The following is a 19,556-nucleotide window of genomic DNA, read 5'->3' on the forward strand; positions in this document are numbered from 1 at the left end:
AAGAAACCACTGGTTAGGATTTGTTTAATCAGAGTTCTTGAATGTGACGTAGAAGGGCCTCTGCTCTGGTCCCCAACTGTCTCTCCAGCTTCAGTGCTTGCCATTCCCTACCTCACAATTTTAAGTGACTTCAATGTTGTAGGATCAAATTTTTCATTCACAAATGCTATGGTTCCCCCTCCTCCAACTTCCTTGCCTTTTCTCATTAGATCTTCTCTATTTAAAATTGCTCCAGGGCTTTCCAGTTGCCCCATTCCCATTCTCTTCAGGTAATCAGAAATTTTAACTGTCCCACTGGGGAGGCCATTCCAGGAGCCTTCTTTTTTTTTTTTTTTCTTTATATAAATTTTTTAATTAAACTTTTATTTAATGAATATAAATTTCCAAAGTATAGCCCATGGGTTACAATGGCTTCCCCCCTCCCATAACTTCCCTCCCGCCCGCAACCCTCCCCTCTCCCGCTCCCTTTCCCCTTCCATTCATGTAAAGATTCATTTTCAATTCTCTTTGTATACAGAAGATCAGTTTAGTATATATTAGGTAAAGATTTCAACATTTTGCCCATATAGCAACATAAAGTGAAAAAACTACCATTGGATTACTAATTATAGCATTAAATAGCAATGTACAGCACATTAAAGACAGAGATCCTACATAATTTTTTTTTCAAATTAATTAATTTTCTATGCCATTTCCATTTTAACACCAGGTTGTTTTTTTTTTTTTCATTTCCAATTCTCTTTATATACAGAAGATCACTTCAGTATATAATTAGTAAAGACCTCATCAGTTTGTGCCCACACAGAAACGCAAAGTATAAAAATACTGTTTCAGTACTAGTTATAGCATCACTTGGCTTTAGACGACACATTAGGGACAGATCCCACATGGGGTGTAAGTACACAGTGACTCCTGTTGCTGATTTAACAATTTGACACTCCTGTTCATGGCGTCAGTAATCTCCCTAGGCTCTAGTCATGAGTTGCCAGGGCTATGGAAGCCTTTAGAGTTCGCTGACTTTGATCTTATTCCGATAGGGTCATAGTCAAAGTGGAAGTTCTCTCCTCCCTTCGGAGAAGGGTACCTCCTTCTTTGATGGCCCCGTTCTTTCCACTGGGATCTCACTCACAGAGATCATTCATTTAGGTCTTTTTTTTTTTTTTTTTCCATGATATCTTGGCTTTCCATGCCTGCTATACTCTCATGGGCTCTTCAGCCAGATCCGAATGCCTTGAGGGCTGATTCTGAGGCCAGAGTGTTGTTTAGGACATCTGCCATCCTATGAGTCTGCTGTGTATCCCACTTCCCATGTTGGATCTTTCTCTCCCTTTTTGATTCTATCAGTTAGTATTAGCAGATACTTGTCTTGTTTGTGTGATCTCTTTGACTCTTAGAGCTATCAGAGCTATCAATTGTGAGCTGAAATTGATCACTTGGACTAGTGCGATGGCATTGGTACATGCCATCTTGATGGGATTGTGTTGGAATCCCCTGGCACATTTCTAACTCCACCATTTGCGGCCAGTCCGATTGAGCATGTTCCAAATTGTTCATCTCCTCCCTCTCTTTTTCCACTCTTAGATTTAACAGGGATCACTTTTCAGTTAAAATTTAAACACCTAAGAATAATTGTGTGTTAATTACTGAGTTCAACCAATAGTACTAGAACAACAACAACAACAACAAATACTAAAAAGGATAAAGTATTACATTGTACATCTAAAGTCAGGACAGGAGCTGATCAGTTCATTGTTGCTTATAGTGTCCATTTCACTTAACAGGTTTCCCCTTTGGCGCTCAGTTGTCACCGATCAGGGAAAACAAATGATATTTTTCTCTTTGGGACTGGCTTAATTCACTCAGCATGATGTTTTCCAGACTGCTCCATCTTGTTGCAAATGACTGGGTTTCGTTGTTTCTTACTGCTGTATAGTATTCTATGGAGTACATGTCCCATAATTTCTTTATCCAGTCTACTGTTGATGGGCATTTGGGTTGATTCCAGGTCTTAGCTATTGTGAATTGAGCTGCAATAAACATTAATGTGCAGATGGCTTCTTTATTTGCCAAATTAATTTCCTTTGGGTAAATTCCAAGGAGTGGGATGGCTGGGTTGTATGGTAGGGTTATGTTCAGGTTTCTGAGGAATCTCCAGACAGACTTCCATAGTGGCTTAACCAGTTTGCATTCCCACCAACAGTGGGTTAGTGTCCCTTTTTCCCCACATCCTCTCCAGCATCTGTTGTTGGTAGATTTCTGAATGTGAGCCATTCTCACCGGGGTGAGATGGAACCTCATTGTGGTTTTGATTTGCATTTCTCTGATTGCTAGTGATCTTGAACATTTTTTCATGTGTCTGTTGGCCATTTGGATTTCTTCTTTCGAAAAATGTCTATTGAGGTCCTTGGCCCATCTCTTAAGTGGGTTGTTTGTTTTGTTGTTGTGGATTTTCTTGATTTCTTTGTAGATTCTGGTTATCAATCCTTTATCTGTAGTATAGTTTGCGAATATTTTTTCCCATTCTGTCGGTTGCCTCTTCACTTTCCTGACTGTTTCTTTTGAAGTACAGAAACTTCTCAATTTGATGCAATCCCAAATGTTAATTTTGGTTTTGACTGCCTGTGCTGTTGGAGTATTTTCCAGGAAGTCTTTGCCTGTGCCTATATCTTGCAGGGTTTCTCCAATGCTCTCTAATAATTTGATGGTTTCGGGTCGTAGATTTAAGTCTTTAATCCATGTTGAGTGAATTTTTGTGTAAGGTGATAGGTATGGGTCTTGCTTCAAGCTTCTGCACGTGGAAATCCAATTTTCCCAGCACCATTTATTGAATAGACTGTCCTTATTCCAGGGACTAGATTTGGATCTTTGGTCAAATATAAGTTGGCTGTAGATGTTTGGATTGATTTCTGGTGTTTCTATTCTGTTCCATTGGTCTATCCATCTGTTTCTGTACCAGTACCATGCTGTTTTGATAACAACTGCCCTGTAGTATGTCCTGAAATCAGGTATTGTGATGCCTCCGGCTTTGTTTTTGTTGTACAGGATTGCTTTGGCTATTCGAGGTCTTCTGTGTCTCCATATGAATTTCAGCATCATTTTTTCCAGATCTGAGAAGAAGGTCTTCGGGATCTTGATGGGTATTGCATTGAATGTATAAATTGCTTTTGGGAGAATAGACATTTTGATGATATTGATTCTTCCAATCCATGAGCATGGAAGATTTCTCCATTTTTTGGTATCCTCTTCTATTTCTTTCTGTAAGGTTTTGTAGTTTTCATCGTAGAGATCTTTAACGTCTTTGGTTAAATTTATTCCAAGGTATTTGATTGTTTTTGTAGCTATTGAGAATGGGATTGAACTTAGAAGTTCTTCCTCAGCCGTGGCATTGCCTGTGTATACAAAGGCTGTTGATTTTTGTGCATTGATTTTATATCCTGCTACTTTGCCAAACTCTTCGATGAGTTCCAGCAGTCTCTTAGTAGAGTTCTTTGGGTCCCCTAAATACAGAATCATATCATCTGCAAAGAGGGATAGTTTGAGTTCGTCCTTCCCGATTTGTATCCCTTTAATTTCTTTTTCTTGCCTAATAGCTCTGGCCAAAACTTCCAGAACTATATTGAAGAGCAGTGGTGAGAGAGGGCATCCCTGTCTGGTACCAGATTTCAGTGGAAATGCGTCCAACTTTTCCCCATTCAATAGGATGTTGGCCGTGGGTTTTTCATATATTGCTTTGATTGTATTAAGGAATGTTCCTTCCATACCCAGTTTGCTTAGAGTTTTCATCATGAAAGGGTGTTGTATTTTATCAAATGCTTTCTCTGCGTCTATTGAGAGAATCATATGGTTTTTCTTCTGCAGTCTGTTAATGTAGTGTATTACGTTGATTGTTTTGCGAATGTTGAACCATCCCTGCATACCGGGGATGAATCCCACTTGGTCTGGGTGGATGATCTTTCTGATGTGTTGTTGCATTCTATTGGCCAGAATTTTATTGAGGATTTTTGCATCTATGTTCATCAGGGATATTGGTCTGTAATTCTCTTTCAATGTTGCGTCTCTTTCTGGCTTAGGAATTAAGGTGATGGTGGCTTCATAGAAAGAATTTGGGAGGATTCCCTCTTTTTCGATTGCTCTGAATAGTTTGAGAAGAATTGGAGTTAGTTCTTCTCTAAATGTCTGGTAGAACTCAGCAGTGAATCCATCTGGCCCTGGGCTTTTCTTTGTTGGGAGGGCCTTTATTACTGTTTCAATTTCTGTGTCAGTTATTGGTCTGTTTAGGTTTTCTATGTCTTCCTGGCTCAATTTAGGGAGGTTGTATGTGTCCAAGAATCTGTCCATTTCTGATAGATTTCCCTGTTTGCTGGCATACAAGTCCTTGTAGTAATTTCTGATGATTCTTTTTATTTCTGTGGCGTCTGTTGTTACGTTTCCCATTTCATCTCTGATCCTATTGATTTGGGTCTTTTCTCTTCTTTTTTAGTTAGTTGGGCCAATGGGGTGTCAATTTTGTTTATTTTTTTCAAAAAACCAGCTCCTCGTTTGGCTGATTTTTTGTAATGTTTTTTTTGGATTCAATCCTGTTGATTTCTTCTCTGATTTTAATTATTACTCTTCTCCTACTGGGTTTGGGTTTGGTTTGCTGCAGATTTTCTAGATCCTTGAGATGACTTGAAAGCTCATCTATTTGGTGCCTTTCCAATTTCTTGATGTAGGCACCTATTGATATAAACTTTCCTCTTAACACTGCTTTTGTTGTATCCCATAGGTTTTGGTATGTTGTGCTGTTATCCTCATTTACTTCCAGAAAATTTTTGATTTCTCTTTTAATTTCTTCTATGACCCATTGTTCATTCAGGAGCATGTTGTTCAATCTCCATGTGTTTGCACATGCTCTAGGGATTCCTGAGTTGCCAATTTCCAATTTCATTCCTTTGTGGTCTGAGAAGCTGCATGGTATGATTCTAATTCTTTTGAATTTGCTGAGACTTGCTTTATGGCCTAGTATGTGGTCAATCCTAGAGAGGGTTCCATGTACTGCTGAGAAGAATGTAAAGTCCTTAGATGTAGGATGAAATGTTCTGTAGATATCTGTTAGATCCATTTGGGCTATAGTGTCATTTAAATCTACTGTCTCCTTGTTGATCTTCTGTCCTGTTGATCTGTCTATCTCTGAGAGTGGAGTATTGAAGTCCCCCAGTACTATTGTATTGGGGTCTAAGTCTCCCTTTAAGTCCCTTAACAAGTCTTTTAAATAAGCTGGTGCCCTGTAATTAGGTGCATATACATTGATAATCGTTATATCTTCCTGTGAATGGATCCCTTAATCCTTAAATAGTGCCCCTCTTTATCTTTCTTAACAGTTTTTGTGGTAAAGTTTATGTTGTCCGATATTAAGATGGCTACGCCCGCTCTCTTTTCATTTCTGTTGGCGTGGTATATCTTTTTCCAGCCTTTCACTCTCAGCCTGTATGGATCATTGTTGGATAGATGGGTTTCTTGTAAGCAGCAAAAGGATGGGTTTTGTTCCTTAACCCAATCAGCCAATCGGTGTCTTTTAACTGGACAGTTCAAGCCATTAACATTCAATGTGACTATTGAGAAGGAGTAACTTTGCCCTGCCATTAGCCAAAGATACTTTCTAATATATGGTTTGAGATTCCTGTGTGAGATTGGTGTGAGGTTTCCTACCTTTACCTTCTTTCATATTGGTGACCGTGTTTCTGTGTTTCTGTATGTAACACATCTTTAAGCATCTTTTGCAGGGCTGGACGAGTGGCGACAAATTCTTTGAATGTCTGTTTGCTGTGAAAGGTCTTTATTTCACCTTCATTCATAAATGAGAGCTTTGCAGGATATAATATTCTGGGCTGGCAGTTTTTCTCTCTTAGCACCTGGGCTATGTCTCGCCATTCTCTCCTAGCTTGTAGGGTTTCTGAAGAGAAGTCAGCTGTGAGTCTAATTGGAGATCCTCTGAGAGTAATCTGGCATTTCTCTCTTGCACATTTTAGGATCTTTTCTTTGTGTTTCACTGTGGTGAGTTTGATTACAAGATGTCGTGGTGAGGATCTCTTTTGGTCATGTTTATTAGGGGTTCTATGAGCTTCCTGTATTAGGATGTCTCTGTCTTTCTCCAAACCTGGGAAATTTTCTGCTAGTATCTCACTAAAAAGGCCTTCTAATCCTTTCTCTCTCTCCATGCCTTCAGGTACTCCTAGAACCCAAATGTTGGGTTTTTTAAGAGTATCCTGTAGATTCCTGACAGTATTTTTTAGATTTCTGATTTCTTCTTCTTTTCTTTGATTTGATTGTTTCCTTTCCTGTTCTCTGTCTTCTAAGTCTGATATTCTCTCTTCTGCTTCGCCCATTCTGTTTTTAAGACTCTCTAATGTGTTTGTCATTTGATCTATTGAATTCTTCATTTCATTATGATTTCTCATCACTATCACCATTTCTTGTTCCACTAGTTGTTTCATTTCATTTTGATTCCTCCTTAATATTTCATTTTCATGAGAGAGATTTTCTATCTTGTCCATTAAGGATTTCTGTAGTTCAAGAATTTGTTTTTGAGAACTTCTTAATGTTCTTATCAATTTTTTGAGATCTGCTTCTTGCGTTTCTTCAATCTCCTCATCTTCATAATCTTGAATTGGGGTGTCTTTTTCATTTGGGGGTGTCATAGTGTCTTCCTTGTTCTTGTTAGCTTGGTTTTTGCGTTTGTTGTTTGGCATGTAGATATTTGGTTTCTTCACTGTGGTGTTTTTTCTTGTTGCACTATGGCTCTATATTAAGTGGACTGTCTGCTTTCAGTGGTGCCTTAGAGGCTTGAGATGAGTGTGGACTGAGAGCTGTGTTTGGTTCCTCAGGGCTGAGGGTGTGTCAAAGATGACACTCCCAGGTTAGGTGTGGTAAATCTCTCTCTTTTTTGATTCAAAAGGGAAGTAATTCCGCACAGCTGAACCTAATTGGAGGTAATTAGCAGGCAAATGATATACCCACAGGAGCCAGAGATCGGAAGCTCTTTCCCAAGGACCACACAGGGAATCTCTGCTGCCCTCAGTGTGGGCTCCAATTCTCCTGCAATCTCCCACTGGGTTGCCAAGTTAGATGCTAATCTCCTGTTATTTCACCCCTCCCCCCAGAGTCAGGTTTTTCTGCTAGGCTCAGGGCTGGTGCAGACCTGAGGTCGCCCTGCTTATGACGTATGTCCAAAATGGCACCTGCTCTTTGTTTTGCTCGCCTTTGAGGGGTGAGCGGAGAGAGAGAAACTTGTGTCCGTATCGGTCGCTTTTTTAAATTTTTTTCCTCTCTCTCTTCTAGTTAGCCTGGTGAACTTTTCCCCACGAAGTTTCAAGCCTCGTTCCCTCTAGCCTCCTCTTTCCGCTTGCCCGCTGGTGTCTCGGGCTATTGTGGTTCGGCTCACCTCGCGTTCCAGCGCTGGTGCGTTGAATCTGCCGCTGGTGTCCCGAACTTGGGCTCCCACGCTCTCCACGCAGGTCCACTGTGAATCACTAGTTCCGGAAGAGTTTCCTATGCTGTTTCATCCCCTACTCTTCCTTGACCCTGCTGTATCTCCACTTATATTAACCTGTCTCTCTTTCCGGACTAATAGTGTGCTCCCTGCCTATTCCGCCAATGTCTATTTTTCCATTCCAGGAGCCTTCTGTTCTTACCACATTACGTTACATGAAAGTATCTGTACATTTGTTTTCTTTAGACTATGAATCCCTGAACTTTTTTGTTATTGCTCACCTGCGAAAAATAAGGATGTACCTGCACAGTTATTTGTGAATTATGTAATCTACTAGTGTAGTAGTGTATTAAATGTTAAGTAAAGATTTAAAAAAAATTTTTTTTATTCACTTGAAAGGCAGAGTTATAGAGAAAGAGTGGAGACAGACAGTCTTCCATCTGCTGATTCACTCCCCAAATGGCTGCAGCGACCAAGGTGGGGCTGGGCCAGGCTGAAGCCAGGGGCCAGGAACTTCCTGCTGGTCTCCCACATGGGTCCAGGGGCCCAAGCACCTGGGCCATCCTCCACTGATTGCCCTTTCAGGCGCACCAGCAGGGATTTGGATTGAAGTGGAGCAGCTGGGACTCAAACAGGCTCCCACATGAGATGCCTGCATGGCAGGCCATGGCTTAACTCACTGTGTCATAGTACCGTCCCCCTAAGTAAAGCTTTTCATAAAAATACGTAAATATAAGGCAGGAGTGTGACACATCCAACCTGTGAACTGTATAAAGCCAGTGAAATAATTTGGTCTGGTCCTGCCAAGGCAGTCACATGTGAGACTTAAAATTCTGTAAATCTGTGGCAGGCTAATTTTGCAAATGATGTTATAGGTATCCAAATGGCCCTTGGGAGAAAAAGGTTTCCTGCCCTTAATATAGGCATAATGCTTCCCTGCTGTGCCTTTACGACTAGTGATGACTGCGGGCTTCTAGATGTTAGGAACGTGGAGTGGGACTGTTCTCAGAGTCGTGTCTGCTTTTTTGACCCTCCTATCATTGAGTGCAGATTCTTCCTTTTCTGTCTTAGCAGTGTAACACTTATGCTGTGTATTACATGTATTGACATATACTTTTCTCCTTTCAAATAGAATATATGTTGTATGTCCCTTGAGCATGTGTACTCTTTCATTTCTGACGCTCTAGTAATTTGCTCAGTGCCTGGCATAGAGTAGATGATTGCTTGTAGAATGAAGAAAGTGAATTAAATAAATGGAGTTAATTGATACTAATCTGAGAATAATTAAGGCAGCAGTTCTTCTGTAGTACTTATGTGAAAGGTGATAGGACCATTTATTTTAAAAATATTTATATTTTATGGGGCCAGTGTTGTGGCATAGCAGGTAAAGCAACTTCCTGCAATGCTGGCATCCCATTTGGGCACTGGTTTGAGTCCTGGCTGTTCCACTTTCAATCAAGCTCCCTGCTAATGGCCAGAAAATGAAGCAGAACATGGCCCAAGTGCTTGTGTCCCTGCCACCCATGTGGCAGATCAGGACGTGGCTCCTGTTTCCTGACTTTGGCCTGGCCCAGACCAGGGATGTTGCGGCCACCTGGGGAGTGAACCAGCAGATGGAAGATCTCTTTCTGTCTCTCTCTTTCTCTGTAACTCTAACTTTCAAATGAATGAATAAATCTTTTTTAAATAAAAAAAATTTAAAGCAGTGCATCTCAAAATGTTGGTGGTGATGAACTAGTTTGTTTTTAATTTCCAGTCTGTGTATACTGATGCTTTTGTAATATACAGTAAAAATTAACTACTACAAAAATTTATAAAATATAAGCCCTTACTTATTATTATTATATTCAACAAACATAAAGTTACTCTTAAGTACTTAGCTTGTTGTGGATTGGTAGGAAAAAGTTAATGGGTCTTTACTGGTCCAGTTACCATACTTTGGGGAGCTGTGGTAAATGCTTTATCTCATTTAATTCTCATAACTCTATGGGATAAGTACTATTAGCACAATTTATGGGAAACTGGGGCAAAGAGAAATCAAGCGAATTGCCCAGAGTCACATAGACACAATGGAAAACGGCCATGATTCAAACCCAGGTAATCCAGTCTGCCTCCAAAGTCCCTCTGCTGATTTATCTTGATTTTATGAAGATAAAAATAAGGTACCATTCTAGGTTAAGAATATTAAGAACAGATATGGATGCAGGCCAGGAGAGTTACAAGTCAGAATATAATTCATTTGCCAAAAAACAAGATTAAGGAGTTTGATAATCATTACCATATAAAAATAGAGTTATGGGGAATGATGTCCCAAGTGTATTTTATCCCTGTAGTATATCAGCATCTGCTTGTTTTACCTTAGCACATATAAAAATACTTGATTTGCACAAAAAAGAGTCATAATATTTCTTTGAAATGTGTTTGGTGCTATGATTAAGTTTCACATACTAATTTTGTTTGTTTTCCTCTTACCTATTTTCTTAGTTGATAATATAAATCACCAAATTATGGTTATACTCAAATTAGCACAGAAATAGGCTTTCCTTCTTCAGGTATTAGTGTTTTAGGAATAAAATGTAAGTAATAGTCATATATTATGATAATGGTTGTAGATGATCATATTATCGTGTTCTATGTAATGAAATCTTGATTTAATGATATTGGAAACTTTTAGAATATTTCTATTTAACAGCAGTATTGTAAATTTTTCAAAATCTTCTTCCTATAGAAATTTGGTTAAGAAGTACTGTCCCAAACGTTCATCCAAAGATGAAGAGCCAAGGTAAATTATGTATTTATTTCTTATTGCATTTTAAAAATTTTAAAAATGTGTATTTTATTATTTAATAAAATGAATATGCTGTTGGCTTTTTAATAAATATTTTTATAATCTTGTTTTCATTTAAAGACAGTGTTTATGAAAGAGAGGAGTACTATTTACTTCTTATAAGGATACATATTTCAGTGAGCTTGATCAGTAGTTTTCTAGGATAGCTGAAGCATGGATCCAAGTAACATATAGGCTAGTGCTATTCTTACGTGATTTAGTCTCCATAAGAAAAGGATATTTTTTCATACTTTTTTTTGTGGTTGTCCACTTGTAAGATTTTTGCTTTTACTCTTAAACATAATAAAATATTGGCTTGTTGGTTTAAAAGGATAATGAAAAGGAATGAGATTTTCAGGGCAATTTAAGAAAATTTATCTGAGAGGCAGAGACAAACAATGAGAAACAGCTAGAGGGCTCTTATCTATTTTTTTTTTTAAAGCTTTTATTTATTTATTTGAAAGGCAGAGTTACAGAGAGGCAGAGAGAGAGGTCTTCCACCTGCTGGTTCACTCTCCAGATGGCCGCAATGGCCGGAGTTGCGCCGATCAGGAGCCAGGAGTTTCCTGTGGGTCTCCCACATGGGTGCAGGGGCCCAAGCACTTGTGCCATCTTGTATTGCTTTCCCAGGTGATAGCAGAGAACTGAATTGGAAGTGGAGCAGCCGGGTCTCGAACTGGTGTCCATATGGGATGCTGGCACTGCCAAGCGATGGCTTTACCTGCTACGCCACAATGCTGGACCTTGTTCTTATCTATTGATTCATCCTTCAGAGGCCCACAGTAGCCTGGAGCCAGGCTGAGGATGAAGCTGGGAGCCATGAGCTCAATCCAGGTCTTCCACACGGATAGTAGGAGCCCAATAACTTGAGCTATCACCTCTGCCTCCCAGGGTCTGAATTAGTAGGAAGCTGGAGTCAGGAGCTAGAGCCAAGTATTGAACTGAGATACTTTGATGTGGGACACAAGTATCTTAACATCTAGCCTACTGTTCAGGGTGCTTCTTGAACCCTGAAGGAAAGATTAGAAATTGCCTATGAGCTTGTGGCGATCCTAAATATGGAATATGTGGGTGGCTGTAAAATACAGAAACAAAGAGATTACACTTTGTGTGTAATTATCAGTTGCTAAGTATTTTCAGGTTTAGTATTAATAGAATCTTATTTGAGCTATTAGCCTTCAGCTATAAGTATGTTCCTCAGTGTGTTCAAAGTGGATATATACATTTTAATATAGTGATTCTCTTTTTTTCTCTCCTTCCCCCCACACACAATTTTACCCTTATTTTTTGACCCTTCTTACCCCTCTTTGGTGCCAACCATAATGGCATTTTACTTCCATTCAGGATGTGGGCAGGTATACAGGCAGCTGTGTCCAGAGCTGATAGCAAAGTTGGTTCTGTAGAGCAGCCATCGAGATGCATTTGAGAGGTATGATTGGCAGGTTCTGTCCGCGAGAGCAAGCACATCATCTCTGCAACAGGCTCAGCTGCCAAGCCTAGGAATCCAACCAAGTTCATTCCCAAGCTCAGGCCAGTCAGTTGGCAACTAAAGATTCCTGTATGCCAAAAGAGCTTGCAGGTAGTATTTTTATTATTTTCTGACCCCAAATATCCCTTTATTGTTAATTAAAGAAAACTTGAAAATGTAAAAACATGTACAATTTGAGCTTAATGCAGGATTCTTCCAATATAAAATTAATTTAGAACTAGTAGCTGGGATTTAGGTGAGGATGTTAAAATTTGTCAAGTGTCAGGTTTAATCCACATTTTACCAAAAATATTCATAATGAAAATAAAAGTAAATTTCACTATTTTAAAATGTGTTTTTGCCAGGTTTACCTCGTGTATAGCCTTTTTTAACATCCTTAATGAGTTAAATGACTATGCAGGACAGCGAGAAGTAGTAGCAGAGGAAATGGCGCACAGAGTATATGGTGAATTAATGAGATACGCTCATGATCTGAAAACTGAAAGAAAAATGGTAATTCTTATCATTTTTATCCCATTATAATTGTATATAAATATTTTCACAGAAGTAATTACTTTTAAAAACATGTTTGTTGAGCATAAGCTGATTTTTCTATTTCACTCAATTTCTTCTAGGTAAAATTTATTATAAGATACTCTTGCTGTATTCTATGATCCTTTTGGATTTAAGACCAAGGTTTGGCAGACTGTCACAATGGGCCAAGTCCAGCCTACTGCCTGTTTTTGTTTCCTAATTCCCACAAGCAAAACATAGTTTTATATTATTATATGGTTGAAACAGGCATATAAAAATATTATTTCGTGGCATGTGAAAATTACATGAAACTGAAATTTGTGTCCATAATGCTTTATTGGAACAGACCTGAACTCACTGACTATGGCTGCTTTTGTGTTACATCAGTGGAGTTGAATTTTTGTGACAGAGACCATGTGACTTGGCAAAACCTAAAATATTTGCAAGTATTATCTGACCTTTATAGAAAATGTTTGTCAATCTCTGTTCAAAGTAATCATTATTTTTCAACATACATTTGTGTTAAAAGTTATATTTAAATTATTAAAATAATACGCTTTAAAATGCATTTTAGAGAGTTTGGCTTTTCTCTCTTCCAAAGTCTAGTGAAGCTTTATATATATATGTTATATATATATATATATATATAATTAATACCTTGAATAAAAAATAAATGGAAAACCTTTTTAGGATTTTAGATTTTATTCAAAATGTAATTATTTTGTTTGTTTTGTTTCATTTTGCTCTTTGGTGGTGGTTATAATCTTTAGCATCTCCAGGAAGGACGGAAAGCTCAACAGTACCTTGACATGTGCTGGAAACAGATGGATAATGTGAGTTACAGTGTTTTCATGTAACATAGACTTAGGTTAGCTCTGAAATCTTTTATGGTTCACATCTGTTTGAGTTTAATGTTTGTCAATGTAGTATTCATAATTTCACATTTTTTTTTGTGGCATAATAGCCAATAAAGTGTAATTGGAAGATGAGTGATCATTTTGTTATTTTTCTTTTTTTTTTTCCTGTGTAATTCTATGCTTATGTGAACTCTGGGATAGTCATGTCTTTGTAAACATTTAGGGAGATTGTTTTTTACATACCAGTAGTTATTATGAAATACTAATAGGGTAAAGAATACAGAAACAGTGATATATTTTGGAAGAATTTTTTTAAAAAATTGAAAGGCTGAATGAAAGCTCCCACCTGCTAGTTCATTCCTCAAATGCCTGAAATGTCTGGGATGCCAAAGCCAGGAGGAGAACTGGATCCAGGTGTCCCCACGTGAGTGGCAGGATTACTTGAGCAGTCATTGCTGCTTCCCAGAGCCTGCGTTAACAGGAAGCTAGAGTCGGAATCCAGAGCCAGGAATCGAACCCAGGTACAACAATGTAGGACACAGTTGTTTTAATTTAAATGCCTGCTCCTCTCCAACCCCCATCCTGGAAGGCCATTTGACTAAGACTAAAATAACCAAAACTCTAGTTCTATCTCTCTTAGTATTATATTTCTCTTGGTTCCATCTTTAGCATATGAAAAATTAAAGAGAGTGGACTGGATTATATGGACTGTTTTTTTCCTATTCAGTGACTCTCTAATTCTGTAAATGTTATTATTATTAGGCTGCTGGTCAGAGACTGCCCAATTGTCAGAAACAAAGTACTTTGTAGGGAAAAATTATAAAAGCATAATAATTACTTAAATTTTCCCAAAGTCTACTTAGTATACAGAGTTTTTTAAAAAAATGTTCTGTTTTATAGTAAATGGAAAAACAAGACGTATACAGGGAACACTGTAATCTCCTTTACTTAAAATGCTGATGCTAATGCTTTATTAAATAATGTTTTGTTGTGCAAGATACTTTTTTTTTAAGATTTATTTATTTATTTGAAAAGCAGAGTTACAGAGAGTTAGAGGCAGAGGCAGAAAGAAAGAGGTCTTGCATCCACTGGTTTGCTCCCCAGATGGCCACAATGGCTGGAGCTGCGCCATTCTGAAGCCTGGAGCAATGAGCTTCTTCCATGTCTCTTACATGGGTGCAGAGGTCCAAGGGCTTGGGCCATCTTGTACTACTTTCCCAGGCTGTAGCAGAGAGCTGGATTGGAAGTGGAGCAGCCAGGACTCTAACTTAACCCATGTGGGATGCCAGCACTGCAGGTGGCAGCTTTACCCCCTATGCCACAGTGCTGGCCCCAAGATACTCTTTTTGAACCCTCAGATTATAAGCAATTTATTCTTTACTGTATTATTACTATGATGGACACTGCATTTCTTAAAAATTATGCTGAAGGAAGTTTTTCATGTTAAATGTATAGACTAGGGGCTGGCGCTGTGGCGTAGCAGGTAAAGCTGCTGCCTGCAATACCAGCATCCCATATGGGCACTGATTTGAGACCCAGTTGCTCCACTTCCAATTCAGCTCTTTGGTATGTCCTGGGAAAGCAGTGGAAGATGCCCCAAGTGCTTGGGCCCCCTGCACTGATGTCGGAGACCTGGAAGAAGTTCCTGGCTCCTAACTTCAGATCAGCGCAGATCTGGCCGTTGCTGCCATTTGGGGAGTGATATGCTTTCAAGGAAAGAGTGTTTTTATCATTTTTGGACTAGTGATTCTTTCTTTAACTGTTACAAAGAATTTTTTATGTAGATGTTCTTATATAAATAAGATACCTAATATAAAAATATTTTTGTATATAATAGCTTCCTTTTACACCCAGATTAGTAACTTACATCTATTAGGTTTAAAAATACAGCTCTACTCTGGCCTTAGAATCAGCCCTTAAGGCATTCGGATCTGGCTGAAGAGCCCATGAGAGTATTTTAGGCATGGGAAGCCAAGACACTCTGGGGAAAAAAAACCAAACAAACCCTAAATGAAAGATCTCTGTGAGTGAGATTCCAGTGGAAAGAACGGGCCATCAAAGAAGGAGGTACCTTTCTCTGAAGGGAGGAGAGAACTTCCACTTTGACTATGGCCTTGTCTAAATCAGATCAGAGTCAGCGAACTCAGAAGGCTTCCATAGCCTTGGCAACTCATGACAAGAGCCTAGGGTGATTACTGACGCCATAAACAAGAGTGTCAATTTGTTAAGTGAACAACAGGAGTTACTGTGCACTTACTCCTCATGTAGGATCTCTGTCCTTAATGTGTTGTACATTGTGAATTAATGCTATAACTAGTACTCAAACAGTATTTTACACTTTGTGTTTCTATGTGGGTGCAAACTGTTGAAATCTTTACTTAATATATTACTAAATTGATCTTCTGTATATGAAGATAATTGAAAATGAATCTTGATGTGAATGGAATGGGAGAGGGAGCGGGAGATGGAGGGTTGCAGGTGGGAGGGAAGTTATGGGGGGGGAAGGCCACTGTAATCCAAAAGCTGTACTTTGGAAATTTATATTTATTAAATAAAAGTTAAAAAAAAAAAAACACAGCTCTGAACTGAGTTTCAGAGGATTAAATGTGAAACTCTTACGTTAATTTTCATAGAAATGGATATTCTATATATTATGCATATTGAGATATTTTTCTGTGTTTTGAATAAAATGCTAATATCATTTGATATCCCATACTAATAGAGGGAAAGACCATAATAATGCCTACAGTTAAATTTTTTTTTCTGTTTTTATTTATTTATTTAAAGGCAGAGAGAGGGAGATAGACTAAGAGATCTTCTGTCTGCTGGTTCATTCTGCTGGTCTAGGCCAAAGCCAGGTGCCTGGCCCTCAGTCCAGGTCTTTCACCTGGGTAGCAGTGCCCCAAGTACTTGTGCTGTCATCACCTGCTGCCTCTAAGAGTATGTATTAGCAGGAAGCTGGAATCAAGAGTAACCCAGGCATTCCAATAGGGGGTGCAGGTATTCCAAATGGCATTTAATGTACCAAATGCCCATTCCTAAATAAAATCTACATTTAAAAAAAAAATTTGGAGCACATTTATTTGATGCAAATTACAGGTAATATCTGGATCTAGGCTGTATGGCAAATGGAGGTAGGTCAGAAACCTTTTGGCTACAAATACATATATATACTAGGTTTTTTTTTTTATTGTATTTTAAGAAAGGGAAATCTTTAGCTACTAGGAAATAAAGATCAACAAAAGCAGAGCAATAGGTATATGAGCTAATAGGCTGGTGTTTGAAAAAATGCATTTAGGAGTTTTGGGGTATGATGGTTTACTGGGTCTGGTATTTGCTAAGGGCATGGGCTTTGATAAGTTATACAGGGTAGTGGGGAGTTGTAACTTATATCCTTGTATAAAATTTGAACTTTTAAAGGAGTATACTTTTAGTGAGAGTAGACTATAAGAATTCTGCCCACTGGCCAAGGAAGAAATGATTGAAATTTTTCTATCATATCAAAGGAAGGAAGGTATCCCATGAGAAACTTAAAGCTTTTTACTTTGTAGTCAGTCAAGTTTGAGATCAAAACACAAAATTGACATTGTTACTGGTCCTCAAAAGGAAGTTAGGTTAAAACAAAATGTTGAGATCCTCTGCTCTCTTCTGAGCAATTTTCAGAATATACGTAGCAAGGCATATCTTTTCTGGATTATGGATAGCAAGAAATTGGAAAAGATTTTTCTCTGAGTAATATAACCAGGTAGAGAGAAAAAATATGTGGGAGAGAAAGGCAACTTGGAAGAAACAGAATTGAAAAATATAAACAAGGAAAATACTAGAACTGTGAATAATATTCTCAAAGTGAATGGAGAAAATATTGCATCCACCAAATAAGGTCCTATTAAAAAAGAAAATATAAAAAAAGAGACCTTTATGATAGCAGAAATGAAAAATCCTCTAGAAAGAATAAAAGATGAAGTTGAAGAAGTCTGTCAAAGTAAAACAGAATAACAGAGATAAAAATATGAATGAAAATAAAACAAGAGGACTCATCTGGTGTGAGGGGGCTTCAAAAAGTTCACGGGAGATTTGCTTTGGCATTCCATTTTTTCATGAACTTTTTGGAGTCCCCTCATCGGTACATTTTCAAAATAATTAGCATCCTAGAAAAGAGAAAACATCTAATATGGGCAAAATAATTCAAGAAAATTTCCACCAAATTCAAAGATCAGTTTCCAGATAGAATTTTCCAAGTCCCTGACACAATAGATCCATATCAAAACACATCTTTGTGAAGTTTCAAAACACATGTCAGAGAGAAGAGCCCACCAACTTCCAGACAGAAGAACGAAAAAAACAAACACACTTCATGCAATTAAGAATCAGAATGGAATTGGACAGTCATGTAGGAAGCAAGAAGATAATGGAATCATATTTTTAAATTTCTTAAGTAGAGTGATTTCCAACAAAGATATATATACTCTGGCAACATTAATCAATTAAAAATAATGGTAAAGGCATTTTTTTTAAAAGACTTTATTTATTTGAAAGGCAGAGTTAGGAGGAGAGGCAGAAAGAGAGAGAGAGAGAAATCTTCTATCACTGGTTCACTCCCCAAATGGCTACAATGGTGGGGGTTGGGCCATGCCGAAGCTAGGAGCCCAGAGCAGCTTCTGGGTCTTCTGTGTGGGTGCAGGGGCCCAAGTACTTGGGCCATCCTTTACTGTCATACCAAGAACAATAGCAGGGAACTGGATTGGAAGTGGAGCAGCTGGGACTCGAACCGGAATCCATATGGGATGCCAGCATCGCAGGTGGAAGCCTAACCTGCTAGGCCACAATGTTGGCCTCAGTAAAGGCATTTTTATCCATGGAGATTCAAAAAATTATCTATTACAACACTACTGTCAATATGTTCTAGAAAAATGATGATCGGATAGAGAAAGGAGAAAGCATGGAACTAGGAAATTAAAATCAAGAGGTAGGTCTAAGAAGTCCCTGGGATAATGGGGAAGAGAAATCCCAGGGAAGTAGCCGGGTATTAGGACTAGTTGGTAATGAGCTGAAATTTTGGGAAGGATTTAATCAAGACAGTAAAACTGATAGAATTCCTGATGTATCAGAAAATGTGGAGAGATTTAAAGAACTGGGAGAAACTGGGATTGTTTTAAAATCAATGCACTGAAAACTAAGCAAATTGGGGGAAAAAAGTATAAACTCTACCATTTTAAAAAAGTTTGTAAGAAAGGATATAAAATGGTATACGTAGGGTCGGCGCTGTGGCGTAGTGGGTAAAGCTGCCATTTTCAGTGCCAGCATCCCATGTGGGTGCTGGTTCAAGTCCCAGCTACTCCACTTCTGATCTAGCTCTCTGCTGTGGCCTGGGAAAGCAGTAGAAGATGGCCCAAGTCCTTGGGCCCTTGCACTCACGTGGGATACCTGGAGGAAGCGCCTGGCTTTGGATCGGCACAGCTCCAGCCATTGAGGCCAATTGGGGAGTGAACCAGTGGATAGAAGATCTCTCTCTCTCTCTGCCTCTCTCTCTTTCTGCCTCTCTGTGTAACTCTGACTTTCAAATGAATAAATAAATCTTAAAAAAAAAAAGGTATACATTTCATGACTTAGTTGTAAACAGCTTTTGCAAAGTCATAGTTATTTGGGTTAGAGATCAAGGTTTGGGGGCCGGTGCTGTGGCGTAGTAGGCTAAAAGGCTCCTGGCTTCAGATTGGCTCAACTCTGGCCGTTGAGGCCTTTTGGGGAGTGAACAGAGGATGGATGAGCTTTCTCTCTGTCTCGCCCTTTCTCCGTCTGTAACCCTAACTCTCAAATAAATAAAAAAAATCTTAATCGGGTCTGTGTGGCAAAGTGGGAGAAACTGCCACCTGCAATATCAATATCCCATATGGATGCCAGTTTGAGTCCCAGCTGCTTCACTTCTAATCTAGCCACCTGCTAATGGCCTGGGAAAGCAGTGGAAGATGACCCAAGTGCTTGAGCCCCTGTACCCATGTGGGATGAAGCTCCTGACTCAGCCTGGCCGAGCCCCATCCTTTGTGGCCATTTGGTGTAATCACCAATGGATGGAAGATCTCTGTCTTTGTCTCTCCTCTCTCTCTCTCTCTAACTCTGCCTTTCAAATAAATTGGGTCTCGACTAATGGTATTCCTGGGACACTTGGCAGAAACAATGTAATACCACTTTGGAAGGATACTTCTACTCCCCAAGCTATTTTTGGGTCCCACCAAAAAAGTATTAAAAGCAGGAAAGACAACCAATGAAACAAAACAAACAGCAAGCAAACCAAAAAGCCCTGCTGATGATGAGCATATAACAAAACCTTACCCAAAATATATTTTCCTTATTGAAAGGAGATGAAATATGAATATTAACTCAGTTATGCCTGTATTTTCCCCCCTT

The 19,556-nt window shown here is 38.8% G+C and overlaps 1 protein-coding gene across 2 annotated transcripts in view; it reads left to right on the top strand.

Annotated features, from left to right (window-relative positions):
* The window catches only part of FNBP1L (formin binding protein 1 like), a 125,242-nt gene that overhangs the window by 68,979 nt on the left and 36,707 nt on the right, over positions 1–19,556 (top strand). For both annotated transcript variants that reach the window (XM_062191749.1, XM_062191750.1), the window contains exons 3-5: positions 10,197–10,250; positions 12,129–12,276; positions 13,068–13,130. In XM_062191749.1, coding sequence (XP_062047733.1) covers positions 10,197–10,250; positions 12,129–12,276; positions 13,068–13,130 — 265 coding nt within the window. The remainder of the gene's footprint in view (positions 1–10,196; positions 10,251–12,128; positions 12,277–13,067; positions 13,131–19,556) is intronic.

This window comes from Lepus europaeus, chromosome 5, assembly GCF_033115175.1.
Source record: "Lepus europaeus isolate LE1 chromosome 5, mLepTim1.pri, whole genome shotgun sequence".
Lineage (NCBI taxonomy): Eukaryota > Metazoa > Chordata > Mammalia > Lagomorpha > Leporidae > Lepus > Lepus europaeus.